General features: G+C 36.8%; 1 protein-coding gene across 2 annotated transcripts in view; it reads right to left on the bottom strand.

Annotated features, from left to right (window-relative positions):
• The window catches only part of LOC113070646 (follistatin-related protein 5-like), a 97861-nt gene that overhangs the window by 47477 nt on the left and 33930 nt on the right, over window positions 1-16454 (bottom strand). For both annotated transcript variants that reach the window (XM_026244036.1, XM_026244035.1), the window contains exons 4-5: window positions 7382-7578; window positions 4118-4238 (exon numbers count right to left, since the gene is read on the bottom strand). In XM_026244036.1, coding sequence (XP_026099821.1) covers window positions 4118-4238; window positions 7382-7578 — 318 coding nt within the window. The remainder of the gene's footprint in view (window positions 1-4117; window positions 4239-7381; window positions 7579-16454) is intronic.

Genomic DNA, 16454 nt, shown 5'->3' with positions numbered 1-16454 from the left:
CATAACATAATGCATAATATCACGAACAAGATTAATGAGTCAATGCATGAATCAAACTCGCTCAGAATACCGGCAATCTCTGTTATAGTTCATTTGCATTATTTTGTATTATATCGCTGTATGTGGGCTGTGACAAATTACACAGAATGGTGAAATTGCTCACAGTAACATTAACCTCTCCATCTTGTCTGCACTTGACTATAGTATGTCAGAGAAGACAGATCACTGCCTTTATCCCAATCAAAAGTTGCCACATTGCATCAATGCTCATTTGCATAACAGCACACTTTTCTCAGCTCAACAGTTTTTGGAGCTTCGATGCTGCAAATCGTTGTCAGTGTGAACACACTGTGTAGTGTAGAAGTGGACTGAGAAAAACTTCCTGACAAGCACCCATGCCATGGAAAAACAAGTCAGAATCAGGTGAATCTGAGAAGCTTATATCTGTGTGTAAATTGCACACTGAAGGTCGAACCAACTAAACAAATGCACATATTTACACACTCCGTGGAATGTATCTAAAGCAGCAGCTCACAGCATGAACCCTGGTGCTGTTGGTACAACAAACATGCACTGTTTATAAAGTAGTATTCTTCAAATTTTTAAAGAAAACATTTGTTCAAAGGATCAGGAGCTGAATAGAGATGGTGTGAAGGTGCTCTCTGAAGGTGTCTGACAAAATGTCTTGTTATCTTTTTATCTTTAAGTTTAAAAGAAAAGTAAAGGTAGCATACATTTTTTTAACTTTGCCTGTAGGGCTGTTCCCATCTCACCCAAACTCCCGCTGAGATCGGTGAAAGGGCACAGAGGCAGACTGAGGCTGCCATTTTCATCCCAAAACCTTCTACTTCCTGTCTGAAAAGCTGCTTTATGCTCAAAAACCCAGTGTGTAACAGTGGGATTCTTGCAAAGAGGCTTCTATTGCAGGTGCGTTATTGTCTCTTTTTTATCCCTTCTACGTTAAAAGTGTGAGTCCTTGCTGAATGTCAGTGCAAATTGAGTCATACTGAAATGTCAGAGGAAAATGAGACTAAAAAGGAAAATGAGATGGAGCAGACATGTTGAACGTTAGTGAAAATGGTTGGAACACACTGCGATCTTCCTCATTTAACCTGCAAGCTTTACTCTAACTCAGAATCTTTCAATATATGTCCTTTCTTGTGACATAAGGGATGTCTTAGCCTTCCAAAGGGAGTCTGTATTTTATTACCAAGAACTCAAGGCTTTTATCTATATTGGGAACGCTAATTTATTCACTCCATGAAATGTTTCTACAAAGAACCTAGAAATGGAATATCGGAGCAAAAGCCTTAAATAAGAAAAGAAGGCCTTGGTTATTGATATGTTCAATTATTTATTTATTAAATGTGTTTCTAAAATAAATTATACAATATTGTTCAGTGTTTGGGGTCAGTAATCAGATATGATGCATTATGATGCATAAAGTTACAGGACAGACTTTTAAATCGTCATAGAAGGCTTCTATTGCAAATACATGTTGTTCGAATAATTCTGAAAACAACAACAACAACAACAACAACAAAAAACTAAAACAAATCTCACTTTCTACAAAATCATTTCTACAAGATCATTTTCAACATGCATAATAAACAATGTTCAAATTAGCATATTACAATGATTTCTGAAGGATCATGTGACACTAAGGAATGAAGTAAATTACATTAAAATATATCCACTTAGTTATTAAACAGTTATTTGAAATCATAATACTGTTTCACAATATTACTGTATTGACTGTACTTTTAATTTAAGGAATGCAGCCTTCGGGAGCATAAAATCAAAATCAAAAATAAAGCTAACCAGTGGAATGTCTCAGCTCAGTGAGGTCAGCCATGTCCACCTCTTCAACATAAAACATCTTTTATTGGCATGATTCCTATAGGCAATCCATTGAGTCTGGGCATTCATCTACTTTAGCAATATAACTTAGTTTCCAGGCTGACACAAATTCTCTGTAACAAATGTTACTTGCATCTTGAGTCATGCAGTTAATTAGTGTGCCTCAGTTTCTCTTCAGCAAATCCGTTAATGAGTAAACTAAAGAGAAAAAATTGTACTCAGGCCATCACTGTTCAGTGGCTTAATGAAAAATATGAGTGTAGACTTCAGTTAGAGCTTAATTAGGATCCATTCACCTTTACGGTGACAGTGAGATCTGACTTTCTAACAGTGGGTTGTCAGAGCCCCAGTCCATTTCAGAGGCCACTGACCCTGTAGAATAGACTTATGGAGAAATGTAACTTCATTACATGACATGCCAATAGTCTGAACTTGCCATGAACAGCATGGATGGGGTCCAAGAACCAGTTCTGGATAAGATATAGCTTTTTTTTTTACTGGAAACTGAATTTCCTGATCTTGTTCTGTTCACAGTAATTAACAGCCTGCATTCTTCCACCTGTGCAGACAAAATATCTGAAAGTTTGTGTTTTTTAAGAGACCTTCAAAACAACTCAATACTGGTAAAACTGGTAAAACATCTACTAAATTATAATGAAATATGCAATTTATATGTTGTTAAAAAAAGCAAATACGGAAAAACACATTTTAAGAATACATGGAAACTTTGGAATGGACATCAATGCAGAAAGATGTTTTTGCATCTAGAGGGTGTATTTCCAGCATCTATCTATAACTAGATTATGCTAACCAGCCAAATCTTGTCCACTATGCCACTACTGACTAATTAAATATAATTAGAGAAAAAGACAGGGTGCTGCAAAACAGTACAAACACAAAAAACAGAGTAGTCCTCAGATGTTGCATGCAATAACAAATATACATTATGACCAGTGCAGTTTGAATTGTGAAAAATTAAAGGAATAGTTCATCCAAAAATGTAAAATTGTAAAATGTGCTTCATGAGACCCCAATATCATCAGGAGATACATTTTACGTTTCCTATACCTACTTTTTTGACTCTCAAAGTAATGGAGCCCATTGATTTGGATTTTATGAATCATCAAAGATCATGCATTCAGCTAAAAGTCACCTTTAGTGTTCTACTAAAGAAAAAAAGTCACCTATATCTTAGATGACCTGAGGGTAAATTAACAGCAACATTTCATATTTGGGTGAACCATAAGTCAGTGGCTCTCAACTTACTCATTGAACTGCAAGTCATTACTTTCATCATGTCAAATCATAAGCAAAACTTGAATCATTAACTTCCCCAAAGGTCCCATTCCTAATGAAAAAAAAAGGGCTTCCACTGAGACTGAATAAATATCCAAATGACAATAAATAGTGCGCAATGAAATAAAAAAACGCTTACGCCTGTAACCGAGACTGAAATTGTGCTCACAGATGCTTCATTACAATGCTGCAATTATCCAATGTGCTATTAACAAACAACACTGAAAATACTGTACATGTCACAGTTACTAAAAGCACATCCAGCCCTGATAGTGCTAATTATACAGCAGACAATTTCTCCTAGCTTTTTTCACTTCCATGTCTTAAAGGGGTCTACAAAGGACATTATTTTGTGTGATGATTTGGTGTAATGAAATGTGTTTATGAGGTTCAAGGTTTCAAAAAAGCATTATTTTCCACATAATGTACATTAATGTTTCTCCTCTATGCCCCACTTTCTGAAACGCATAGATTTTTACAAAGCTCATTGCTCTTAAAAAGCGAGGTGTGTGCTGATAGGCCTGCTATCTAGTGTGTTGTGATTGGCCGAATGGCAAGTGTGTGATGGAAATGTTACACACCTCACCATACTGTGATGTCATGTGTCCCGGTGTGACAAGACAAAATCAATAAAACCCATTAAAAATGAGGCATTTGTTGCGTCCAGTGGGGACATAATTACTGATTATAATGACTCATACTATATTTTTACACGTTGCGTTTCATATCGCGCTGTGTGGACATAAAACCATGTCTGCATTTGTGATCAGAGAAACAACAAACAAGAAGGGCCACTCTACACTGCTCACATTTGAATTATCAGTGGCAAATCCACAAAGTTTGCAACTTTACAGATCTTCTTTATGCACGAAGAGTTTGTAACACTCCAAAGAGAAATTAAATTTTTTTATTGAATCATATGACCCCTTTTAGCATCACTTCATCAAAACCAAACACTCACCAAAAGCAACGTGGAACTCCTCTCTGGTTAGGTGTTCATCATCGTTGACATCGTTATATTTAAACAGATCGAATAGAGTGCACTCTGATGCCGTCCTGCTGAGACCTTCCTGCTTGATAACCTGCACGACAACAAGATACAAGATCATTAAATTCAAAGCAGAATCTACTGTATGATGCTGTAACAAAGCAAATGCATTTTGTGCACTGAATGCAGCTCAGTAATACTAATAAAAGTGTTTAAGGGCATGTTTGTTTACACATGACGTCACGGCTGTAAAATCTCCATCCTGAAGAAAAAGCACTGCTCTAGTGTACCATTGTGAATAATTAAAGATGTGATTCCTATCTGCATCAGACATCATGAATTCTGTCAGCTGGCAAACATCCAGAACTGAGCAAGATTTTATAACAGCCTTATGTTGGAAAAAATTTGGGATCACTGTAAAACATTCTATAATACATTCATCCATGCCAGACGTATCTGATGGTAATTACAGTTAAGATATTGAAAATGCCTTTAGCATATGCTTATAAACAACCATACTTAACTTTGCTGATTGGTGTCCAACGGATTCAAAACATTTGTGAAAATGATTTTGACTCCACATAATATAGACACCATCCCCTGAAAGCTTTTTCATAGCTACTGCTAAGATTTGACCCAAACTTATCCTTAGTATTACTAAAACCAGACCTGTGTGTTCAGATTAAATCCTGTCCTTTTATTATCTGTTGCAGATTCTAATCCTTTTAAAGAGACTTGAAACCAGCTCAGAAACTGACTGGCAACCCTCACTTTGACCTGTTTGATCTGCAGTTTTGATTTACCATTTATTTCAAAGACGTATCAAGCAAGCAAGCAGACTTTTAAATGCTGAAATTTGTCAGTGTCCCACTCTGATCTGCATGCTACAGGGGGTGTCAAAAAAGTTTGCCATAATGAATGACTCTACACAACTGATCCACCGTGCTAAATGAAAACCTCAGAACAGCTTTAGGCATGTGCTTAATTCTTACACTTCACAAAATTGGCTTGGAAAAGTGAAGTTTGAGCATCATTTTGTTTGCAGTTGATAATGCAGTGATGCACACATTTTAAGCATCCAAATGTGCACTAGCAAAAAACTTATAAAATACATTTACTTCATACTAAGTATAGTTCAAAAGACATAAAAATGCAAATTTCTTAAAATTGTCTCAATAATGAAATTGTTCCTTACAAATATGCAGCTTTTCACTTCACAAGATGTTGATTGATAGATTGGAGTTGTGAAGATTACTTGTGGATTATTGTGATGTTTTTATTAGCTGTTTGGACTCTCATTCTGATGACAGTGTTGGTGGACTGACTTTCTGCATGAAGATCATTTCATGAGTACCAGAAGATATGCCTGAGCAGAATACTAATGGAGTTTAATTGCTTTATTAAAACAGAATGTTTTGATTTTGCTGGAAGGCATTTCACCATGTTCCCATTTCTCTATCACCTCTTCGACCTGCGCTAGCTTCATGTCAAAAGGCCAAGCTTTTGTATTCAGGGACGGTCAGAATTTTCACTTTTTACATTGTCTTCGATCTGCCATGCATGAAAAGAGATGTATTCTTCTTCCACTGAGAATGAAGAAATATGCAAATGACATGAAAATATTGCACAATGAAATTGAAATGGCTCACGCCTGTAACCAAGAGTGAAAGTGCGTTCAGAGTTTTCTCTCTGGAGAAATATGAATAAATTCATATTTTGCTCATTTTGCTGTGTACCGTATCTCTATGGACAGGTGTAATCTTTCTGCCGCAGGACAAGATAAAGCACGGCTGACCTGGGATCAGTCTATGAGCCAGTTATTAAAAAGGAGACAAGCTTGCCTGCTCATTACTGTTTTCAAATTAATGCAATGCAACATGGCTTAAAGTGATTCCCAGCCATTTTCTCAATACATCAGATTCAAGAATCAAAAACCATATAACTGTAAACAGAACAACATGCATTTGAACAATGGCTTTGATTGGACTGCAGTGTATTCAGGGTACATCATACAAAACTTGTGCAGTGCTTCCAGAAATGCATTGCAGCATGAAGCATGTCAGCACTGTTAAGATTCATAAACTGATTCTTGATATTTGTGTATGTCTAAGCATAGTTCAGAGTGATTAGTGAACAGTGCGTTTTAAAAATTACGGATAGAAATACAGATTATCTAATTAGAACACTGCTGGACAATTAATCAATTAATCATGTCACTACATGGTGATTATATCTTTTTCATTAGCAAGTAGCCATCTTCTTTTTTTTGTCTCGTTGTTTTTGCCATAACTAACATAGTTGCAGCAGCTAGAGAAAAACATTGAGAAGTCAAGAGTCCAATTGCCTTCCTAAAGTAAACATTAAAACCAACCTATTACTTTTAAACAGACATCAACATCTAAACCTATGTTAATCCCAATACGAACTTTTGTAAATGTATGACAGAAAAAAAATCAATCTGGTTTATAAGTGAAGCTGGTAATGCTGTTTTTGGAGTTATTTAATGATGCTGGAGCTTGACATCAAACAAAGGTTGGGTTTTCACTTTCAATCAAAATTTGACTTCTGAGCAATGTAAGTCCACATCTGCTGTGATGGGAAGCTTTATTAGAATGTTAGAGGATAATTGTCCTAACAATGTTATCAATAAACATTTTTACAATGTTTTTAGAGAATGTTATCCTACCTTTTAGCAGAACATTCTAGGAACTACAATAAACCTTGCTGCTGGAAACATTTCCAGAACACACACATTTCTAGATGGAATGACTTCACAAGATGAGCAAAATTTTGTTACATTTTTTTTTTTTTTTTTTAGGTCAGAGTCAGAGTCCTTCTCTAAATTAAAATGATTTTATGTGTTTACATGATCACGTGCATTGTTGGCTTATTAAGCATAATTGGTTTAAGAACATGTATGCAAAGCACTTGATGTTCAATATATCATAAACACCAAGCTATAATTCATTTGCAAGCTATAAAAATGTGCATGAAAGATTAATGCAGCAAAGGCAATAAAAGGCTCACTCAACATGTTTAACCCTGCAAAATCTCAATTTATTATTTTTTCATCTGAAAATTGACCTCTCCTGTTGGTTTGAAAATGGTCATTTAGATAAAATCATCATGACAGACGCATGTTAAGAAGTTCAAGAAATGTCAGCTAATTGCAACGTCAATTAAACCGATGAAAGAAAAGAAAGAGATCTATTTAGTCACACTCTTGTTCAGTCTTACCTGTGAGAGCTCACTGCTGTCAATTCTTCCATTACCATCTGCGTCAAAGCGCATGAACATCAAGTCCACCAGATGCTTCCTAGCTGCCATATCATTCTCGTGGCTGCCATGGTTACCGGGGGTCAAGTACCTCTGAGCGTGTAAGTCCAACATCTTGGTCTTCAATTTTTTATAGTCTCCCAGATGACAATTATCATCTGTGAATAGTGGGAGAGAAATGCTGGTCAGATCAGTGTATTATGGAGATGAATTCACTGTTCAGCTGCATTACTAATTCATCAATACTGTGGCAATATGGAGCCCTTTTCAAAAATGTCCATGTGCGGAATCTAAAAGGTCTTTCATGTAAATAAATGATGCGAATTTGCTGATTTTGTGGATCTCACAAGAAGAATCAGAAGAGGTATTTACACATTTGGCATGCAATTTCATCAAATAATATATTATAATGCATTCAAGGTATGTGTTTTATCATTATGCATTCCCTAGGAGTCAAACCCTAGAACTTGGCAGTATTAGCATTATGTTTTACTAGACTGAATGAAAAATTACAATGAATTCTAAATAGGTGTCAATACTGATGCTCAGCCTCAAGCCAGTTATCTTGTATGATTTTGTTCCACAAATGCAAATATTCAGTGACTCACTCATGAAGACAGTTACTACAGTAGCTGCAACCTACTGGCATAACTAAGCTATTTGATTAAGTCATGTTTAATTTTAGATGAACAAAATTCATAAATTTGGTGATTAAAAACTGTTATTTGATTTGTTCAAACAGCTGAATCATTATGCCGCTCAAAAATGACAAATACTACACTGCTGTCATGACAATGCTAATGGGCTACAGAAAAAAAATAAAAATTGCTCGGTGTTATGCAAACATGGCAGAGGAGGACAGACTCTTTCGATTATTCTAGCAACCGTGTCAGAGAAAGTGCTGGAAAGGTGTTAGGGACTTGAAACAAGTTGCTGGAAACAACGGCTGGGAAGTCTTGTCAAAAAGCATTTGACAATATTTGAGATATTTTTGTCATTATATGTAGCTCAGGTGGTGCAGTGTGGCTTCTTGTGAGAATACTGATGTTGTTTCTGGAGCATAAGAGATGGATAATGAAAGGCAGAATCAGAAATGAAAGCTAGAGAGGGGAAAAGAAGGAGGCTGAGGAAAAGCAGCTGGTTTTAAAGACTGTCATACTAGTTTCACTGACAGATGTCAAGACAGTCACAGCTCATCTCCACATGACTGCACCACTAACTGCAATGTGTGTGTGATATACTAAGATATATGAATATATATGTGTCTGAGTCTGGTGTGTGTGTGTGCTGATCAGGAATAGCGTGCCACACATCACAAAATGGCCTCTATTTGACAAACCACCGTGGCAGGAAAGCTTCCTTCCTTAGAAATGGCAGAATGAATAAAAGATAAATGGCTGTCTACCATCTACCTTGCCCAGAGGAGATGAAGGTCAGTGTCGTCAAACCGGTGTGTGTATGTGTGTACACGTTTGCACACACGGCACATTAGTATTCACATTTTTTGGCATGGTGGTAAATGAAGAACTGCATATCTTCTATCATATTCCAGAACTGCAGATGTGTGTTCGGGGGAATATTCATTCCGCATCATCCACCTGCGATTTGACAGCTGTACAGTTCTCAACAATGTTGCAACCGTGCAAAACTCTAAAATGTGTGCAAAGCTGGAGATTTCTTGAATCAGAGCTATGTGAATGAGCTGCGTTTCATCAGGAGCCCATCTGCCTGTGCTTTGATTTTCAGTGGGGACTGAAGCTTGGAATCTTGTTTGTGGAAATATGCAGCAAATATTAATTTTTTAGTACAGAGATATTATAGTGACACAACAGGGAGCTGAAAAAATAATGACTTCCAAAAATACAGAAACCCAGAGAGCAACCTTTTTTTTGGTCTTTTGTTTACTTGGGAACACTTATTTTTCTTGTGATCTTAATTTAAAAGTTATCTTGGTGTGTGTGTGTTGTATGCTAGTCTCATGAGTTCGCATATAGTAGCAAAGGAAGCAAATTTTCCTTACTTTAGCAAAGGAAAACCAGTTTTTCTTTGCAGATCCTCGGATTGTACTTCTAATTCATGACTGGCATTTTGTTTTGTTTTCTCTCTGCATTTGTCGCTAATCACGCAACACCTCATCTGTAACACATCATCTGGCAGAACAGCTTCCGCGAATGGTAACGGAAGTGAGAGAAAACTGTTTATTACATTTGAAATATGGATTTTTTTTTTTCCTGGACTTTATTTTTTATTTATTTTTTGGTTAAGTGTGGTTCACTGTCACATTCCATTTTTGCAAGTGAACCAGAAATTGTAAACAAAACCACACGTGTGCTAAGATCATCCATTGATTGGACAGAAATTCTCAAGCAGGGAAAACAGGAAGTGCAAAAACAGGCTAATCATGGAGATATTTCATACAGCATTTTTTATTATTTTACTGATTTGGTGTTATCAGACACTAATGCAATATAAAGAACCCTATGAGCATTATATGAGACAGTGTCATAAGATGTGTAAGAACGACTTGCCAAAAATAAAACCTGTAGATAAAATACTTATAGCATATCACAATGTTAGTTTAAAAGTGCGCTGTTGGGCGCATATCCACTCTTTCGTGTGGAGAGTGGAAGCTGAAGCAAGCTTTAGGACATCAGTGGAAACAAGTTAAACACGCTGTCATTTTTGTTCATATAGGTAAGAATAATACATCATTTGGGACTGTAAAGGGTCTATATTTGAGAGAAACAGGCCTTTTGTGTACATAAAAAAGTCTTACAGTAGATCTTTGAGTTCAGCTCATGAAAAATGGGGGCAAAGACAAAAGTGTTGCATTTATAATTTTGTTCAGTGTATATTTAGAAATGCATTGGAATTATTCAGGTTAGCAGCCAACTATGTACTATGTACAAGATATACAAATAAATAAATACATGCATACATACATAAAGAAAGAGAATCAACAATAGTCTCTCCAAGATGGCTCATTTATCCAGGATGCAATCACTAATGATTAATTTAGTTTCATGAAGAAGACACGGCATAAAGAGTTTCAAAGCAGCATTAAAAAGGACAACATAATGTAATGGAGTATCATAACTAGTATCTCCTTTTGCGTACATGTTAACTGTCAGACCGACAGTTGCATTTACGTGAACGTGGGCGGCCGGTAAACACAGGTGCTGTTGTCATGACATTCAACATGATTTCAGTACTTTACGCATGAGAATGTGAATCTTTTTATGCCATATGTTTCTTTATGCTCTATTTCACACTATGTAGGGTCCTTATACCAAAGGCATTCAAAACGCCTGCCTGACAGAAATAGGTTTTTACTTCATTAAATAAATTAGAAGGAACATTGTTTCCAAGTGCTCTGTCTATGCATTATCCAAATTTCTTGCACTAAAGAGCACATTTACAAAGTTCTACAATGATCTTCCTGTCTTCATCCCTCAGAGGGTTTCTTATGGATGAGGGCTATTCAATCTATATTCATCCTCTAATGTACAACACAGCCGATACCTCTAGTGCTATAGAAGGTCACTGATAATGGATCCATCATGCAACTGTTTCTCATCTCAGTAAACATGCGCTCACCACGTCTGGTAGTAATAGGACTCCGACCATTTCTAAAAAGAACCAAGATTTGGCCTCTTGTGTTTTCTTGCATTAATGAAGGTATGACAGCATTGCTCACATAGCACACATGCAGTTGATGGTTGTGACCCGTGGCGCAGCAGCTAAAAGCATGCCACGGCTGGTCGCCCATCCTGATGGGAATTCTGGTCATCATATTACTTTGTAAAAGTCAGGAGCTGTGACAAACAAGTTTGTAATGGGCAATTCAAGACACAGACCAATGAAAGTGTTATGCTGTGTCTAACTGACTGTGGATGGCTGCTGTTAATTAGAACTGGTGGAATCATTTAAAACATGGAGCGCTTCACAACAATATACATTCATATCATCATGAACAATGTATGATAGTATCAATGCTTACAATATCTACAATCGTTCATTTAAAATTCAATAGGATATTTAATATAATTGTGGGTGTTATTTACACTGTAAGTTTAATGAGCTTTCATTTGAACATACTCTTTCTATCTCTCTCTCTCTCTCCCTCTCTCTCTCTCTCTCTCAAGTTCAAGTTCAAGTTGCTTTATTGGCATGACATTTGAGTTACAGTATTGCCAAAGCATTCAGATACAGAATAAAATATACTTACAATAAAATACAATACAATAAAAATAACAACAACAGATAATATTTCAAATATTAATAATAGTAATTATATACAATCAAGAATATCAAATAAAACCGTTGAATACAATCAATTACCCCTTTCGTATGGTGTGTATGGTGTATAAATATTTAGCAGCTAGTGTCATTGCCGTCTCATTCTCTCCAAGTATATAGAGTAGTTTCTCTGAGTCATTTAGAGACAAGAATGAAGGATTGAACGCTTCAAACTGTGGGAAGAATGTTTCTCTTGTAGTGCTGTATTTGGGACAGACCAGAAGGAAGTGTTTCTCATCCTCTGTTTGATTCAGCTCACAGTGTTTGCACAGTCTCTCTTCTCTCGGGAGCCAGGATCTTTTATGTCGACCAATCTCTATTTCCAAATCATGATCACCGAGTCGATATTTGGAAAGGATTTGTCTTTCTTTTAATTGCTTGAGTGATAAGTAGTTTGCCAGTTTTGTGGTTCTGTTTAGGGCCGAATAACACTGGAGTTTGGTTTGGAGCTCAAATTCATTTTTAAAATTTTCATCATAATTATACTTCAGATTTTTGTCAATTAGTTTCTGAATGTTGGGGTTGTGATTGGAGTCAGACTCAGTTTGGGTTCCCTTCATCAGTTGAAGCACGAGTGTGTTTAGAGGATGAGACACTGTGGGGGGGGGGGGGGGGATTCATTGGCGAGGAGGGCTTTATATTGAACAGATCGAGTGTCAGATTGAGTCAGGTGATGATAAAACTGAACAGCTCTTTTCTGTATTTCTATGTGTAAGGGGTATAAGCCCAGCTCAGCCCTGCAGGCGATATTAGAAGTGCTTCTGTTTACCCTTAGGATGTTTTTGGCAAATTCCAATTGTGTTCTTTCTATTAAACTTTTGTCCCAGTTTTCAAATTTTAATTTCACTCCCGTACAGTAGGATTGGTTTGATGATTGCGTGATATAATTTAATCCATGTTCTAATTGGTAGTTTTAGTTGGCCAAACCGTGCTTTAATGGCATAAAACGCCCTCTGTGCCTTGTCATTGAGGGCCTTGACGGCCAGACTGAAGCCCCCTGATGCTGAGATCTGGATGCCCAGGTAAGTGTAGCTACTGCTGTGCTCCAGGACTTCTCCTCCGTAACTGAACTGATATCTGCTTCCCTGAGACCTGGCCTTCTTCTGAAACACCATGACCCTGGTTTTATCCAGGTTGAGCGTCAGTGCCCACTCCTCACAGTACTGTTCCAGCAGGGCCAGGCTGTGCTGGAGACCCTCGGCTGTGGGAGACAGCAGAACCAGGTCGTCTGCATACAGCAGGCACTTGACTTCAGAGTGGTGTAGAGCAAGGCCTGGGATGCTGTCGGAGCGCTCCAGAGCTTCTGCCAGCTCATTGATGTAGATGTTAAACAGTGTTGGGCTCAGACTACACCCCTGCCTCACTCCACGACCCTGCTGGAAGAACTCTGTTCTCAGATTCCCAATCTTGACCGCACATTTACTCTTCTTATACATGGATTCTATAATATCGAATGTTTTTCCACCAATGCCAATTTGTAATCATTTGTACAGTAAACCGTCATGCCAAATAGAATCGAAAGCTTTTTTAAAATCAATGAAACATGTAAATATTTTTCTTTGTTTGTCCTTTAGATTTTTGTTAATTAGAGTGTGGAGAGAATAGATGTGGTCAGATGTACGTTGTTTTGGTAAAAAGCCAATTTGTGATTTATTTAGGATGTTGTGTCTTGTGAGGAATGTCACTATGCGGCTGTTTATTATATTACAGAAGAGCTTAGCTAGACTACTGCCCACACAGATGCCACGGTAATTACTGGGATCCAGTTTATCTCCGTTCTTATATATGGGTGTGATCAGTCCTTCAGACCAGGCCTCAGGGAAGTCACCAGACCATAAGATCAGATTGAATAATTTAGCCAGAGCTTGAGTTATGGAAGGACTGCTGAGTTTGAGCATCTCATTACTGATGTTGTCCTGTCCACATGCCTTCTTTAATTTGAGCTGTTTAATGTGCTCTGATATTTCTCTCTCTCTCTCTCTATATATATACATTATATAACAATAGTTATTTTACATTTAGTTATTTGTTGTTTAGATTTTTTTACACACTGTATATATATCTGTTTTTACTAATTTTTATTGAAGTTTCAGTTTTAGTTATTTTAGTACAAAGCTAAACTGAATTAATTGTATTACATTTTATTTCAGTCAAATATATATTTTTATTGTTTTAGTTAACTTTAATAACTCTAGTTCAGTAGGTGTTTTTTTTAAACAAGTACTTTCATTCTAGAAGGATTCATTAAATTGATCAAAATTTACAGTAAATATATTTATAATGTTACAAAATATTTATATTTCAACTGAATTTCTGTAATCCTAATGTATCCCGGTTACATTATGCAGATCAACTGTTTTCGACATAATAAGAAGAAATGTTTGAGCACCAAATCAGCATAATAGAATGATTTTTTTAAACAAGCTTTGACAAGCCTACATTCAAAGACGGTCTTGATATTTTTTTTTTTTTTTTTTTTATTCTACATCCTTACAATGAAATTCTATTCTGTTTGCTTTCTCAATTCATATTCCTTAAACTGGAATTTAAAAAGTATTCTCAATTCAGTTTTGAATGCCATGCAACTCTACACTTCACAATCTGACTATGCACCAGATCCTCTTAAAACTGTTCAGAGCATCTGTATTCCTTGACAAGCATTACAATAATGGATTTCTGAGCACAAAGACATTTAGTACAACCCATATAACCATTTTCAAGTAGCCTACGTGATTTACTTTGAAGTATTTTGACATGTCCAGGAAGCCCAGAGGAATGCAGATTGATCTTTCCACATCTGAAATGGATTTAGATGGCCACCTGCATTCATATCTGTATGTTTGATCTATGCATGTGACGTATGAGACACTGATACACTTTGAATACCATGCTATTAAATCTAGTCAGATCAGATGAAATTCAGTCCTGTCCGAAGTTGGGTTTAGAATGGCGGCATTAATAAAAACAGCTTGAGGGACAGCTAATTAACATTAATGAGCAACTTTGATCATTAAGATAATTATGAGGGAATAATAACCTCATTAAGAAATAATTACAAACGGGTATGCTGTAAGTCATTATTTTGGGTGAATATCACATAAAATACCATCAATCAGCTGAGATCGCTCATCAGTCTAGCTTGATTTAAAAGGAACCCACACAAAATACTATCCATCCATCCAGCCATCCATCCATCATTTATATATCTTTTGTATTTTTCAAAGGTGAGTGTGATTTCACCAAGTACAACGTTCCTGGATCAATGTCCTTGTTGATCCTGGAACAACATTCCAATCAACTAATCAGAACTATCCACTGATTTCAGGAATTATTTTGGGTAGGGTTATCTTTAGGGGTATGGACTGGGTTAAGTCTATAGTTTTGGACAATAATGTTGATCCAGGATCATCAAAAGATGTTGATCCAGGAACATGTCGTACTTGGAAAAATCACGGCGACCACTGTTCAACAAAGCTGACAAGACTGTAGACAGCATATCATTTAAATGAGACAATGATGTGAAAATTTTCTTTGCTGGTGCTACAGTTTGCATAGTGTGATGAAAATGAAGTAGGTGTTGATTTTATGTGATTTTTTTTTTTTTTTGTTGTGCTGATTTTAACTTTTAATTATCCCCAGATGTTTCTCTTTGCAAAATATTGTTAAGCATATGGATATAACAAAACATATTTGAAAGAATAGCATATTAAACCTCTTTTGGGATAACACAGCCAAAATCAACCCTGAAATCAGCTTATTTTGGTCTCTTTATTTTTCTGTACATTTTGTGCTTCACTACTGCTAAAACTGAGATATTTTTCATGGCTCTGTTGTACTGATGCCATGTGAGCTGCTTAGATTTGTGTAACAGCAGGAGGGTCTACATCGCTCTACATGCTCTATACATCAAACACACACACACACACACACCCACACACACACACACACACGGCTTCAGTCTCTGCTTCGGTCTGAGGTCGCTGACTCCGTTTTTTAAGGGCACGGGGCCAGTGCCATTGCTGTCAAGTTCTGGCACTGCAGAAATGGACGTGTGAAAGCTGTATGCTGTAAAGTCTGTTCTCTCTCTCTCTCTCTCTCTCTCTCTCTCTTGCTGCGCATGACCACCTAACTTTTTACTGGAGAATTTCACAGGCAGTGCATTCAATAACAATCTACCTGCCACTGGATAGCCATATGAGTTGTTGCAAAGACAAATTTACAACTCGCTGGCAGACGATTATTCTGGCTCTCCCAGTGTGATGTGTGAGTGGAAAACTTAGCATTTTCCTAGTTGTTTTGTCCCTTTTCCTTTTTCTCCCCTCCCTTTCTCGTCTTCATTGTTTTTGTCTCCCTCAGTCTCAGTAGTGCTGCTTTATTCTACATAAAGTCATCTTCTCCAGCTGTCTACTTCTCGTTTCACCTCTAATTTGATTTCCACACTCTCTTTTCTCCTGTCACTGGTTCTTTCTATTCTCCTCTCTTACCCCTTTCCCTTTATCTTTGATTTCTCACTTTCGCAGACGCTGGTGCACCTTTGAGGAGCTCATTACCTGCTGCAGACGCGGATGTGGCTTCTCTTCAGGCTGGAGGTGACAGTGACAGTAAAACAGCTCAGGGTCTTATTATCACTATTCTAAAACTGCAACAGAACAACTTATTTCTCCTTCTCACTCTGTCTGTATTTGAGCGGTAAGAAATACATATATATACATACATATATATATATATATAATTT

Source organism: Carassius auratus, unplaced genomic scaffold (assembly GCF_003368295.1).
Source record: "Carassius auratus strain Wakin unplaced genomic scaffold, ASM336829v1 scaf_tig00005124, whole genome shotgun sequence".
In the NCBI taxonomy this organism is placed as follows: domain Eukaryota; kingdom Metazoa; phylum Chordata; class Actinopteri; order Cypriniformes; family Cyprinidae; genus Carassius; species Carassius auratus.
The sequence above is the reverse complement of the archived record's forward strand: the minus strand, read 5'-3'. Positions and strand labels throughout refer to the sequence as shown.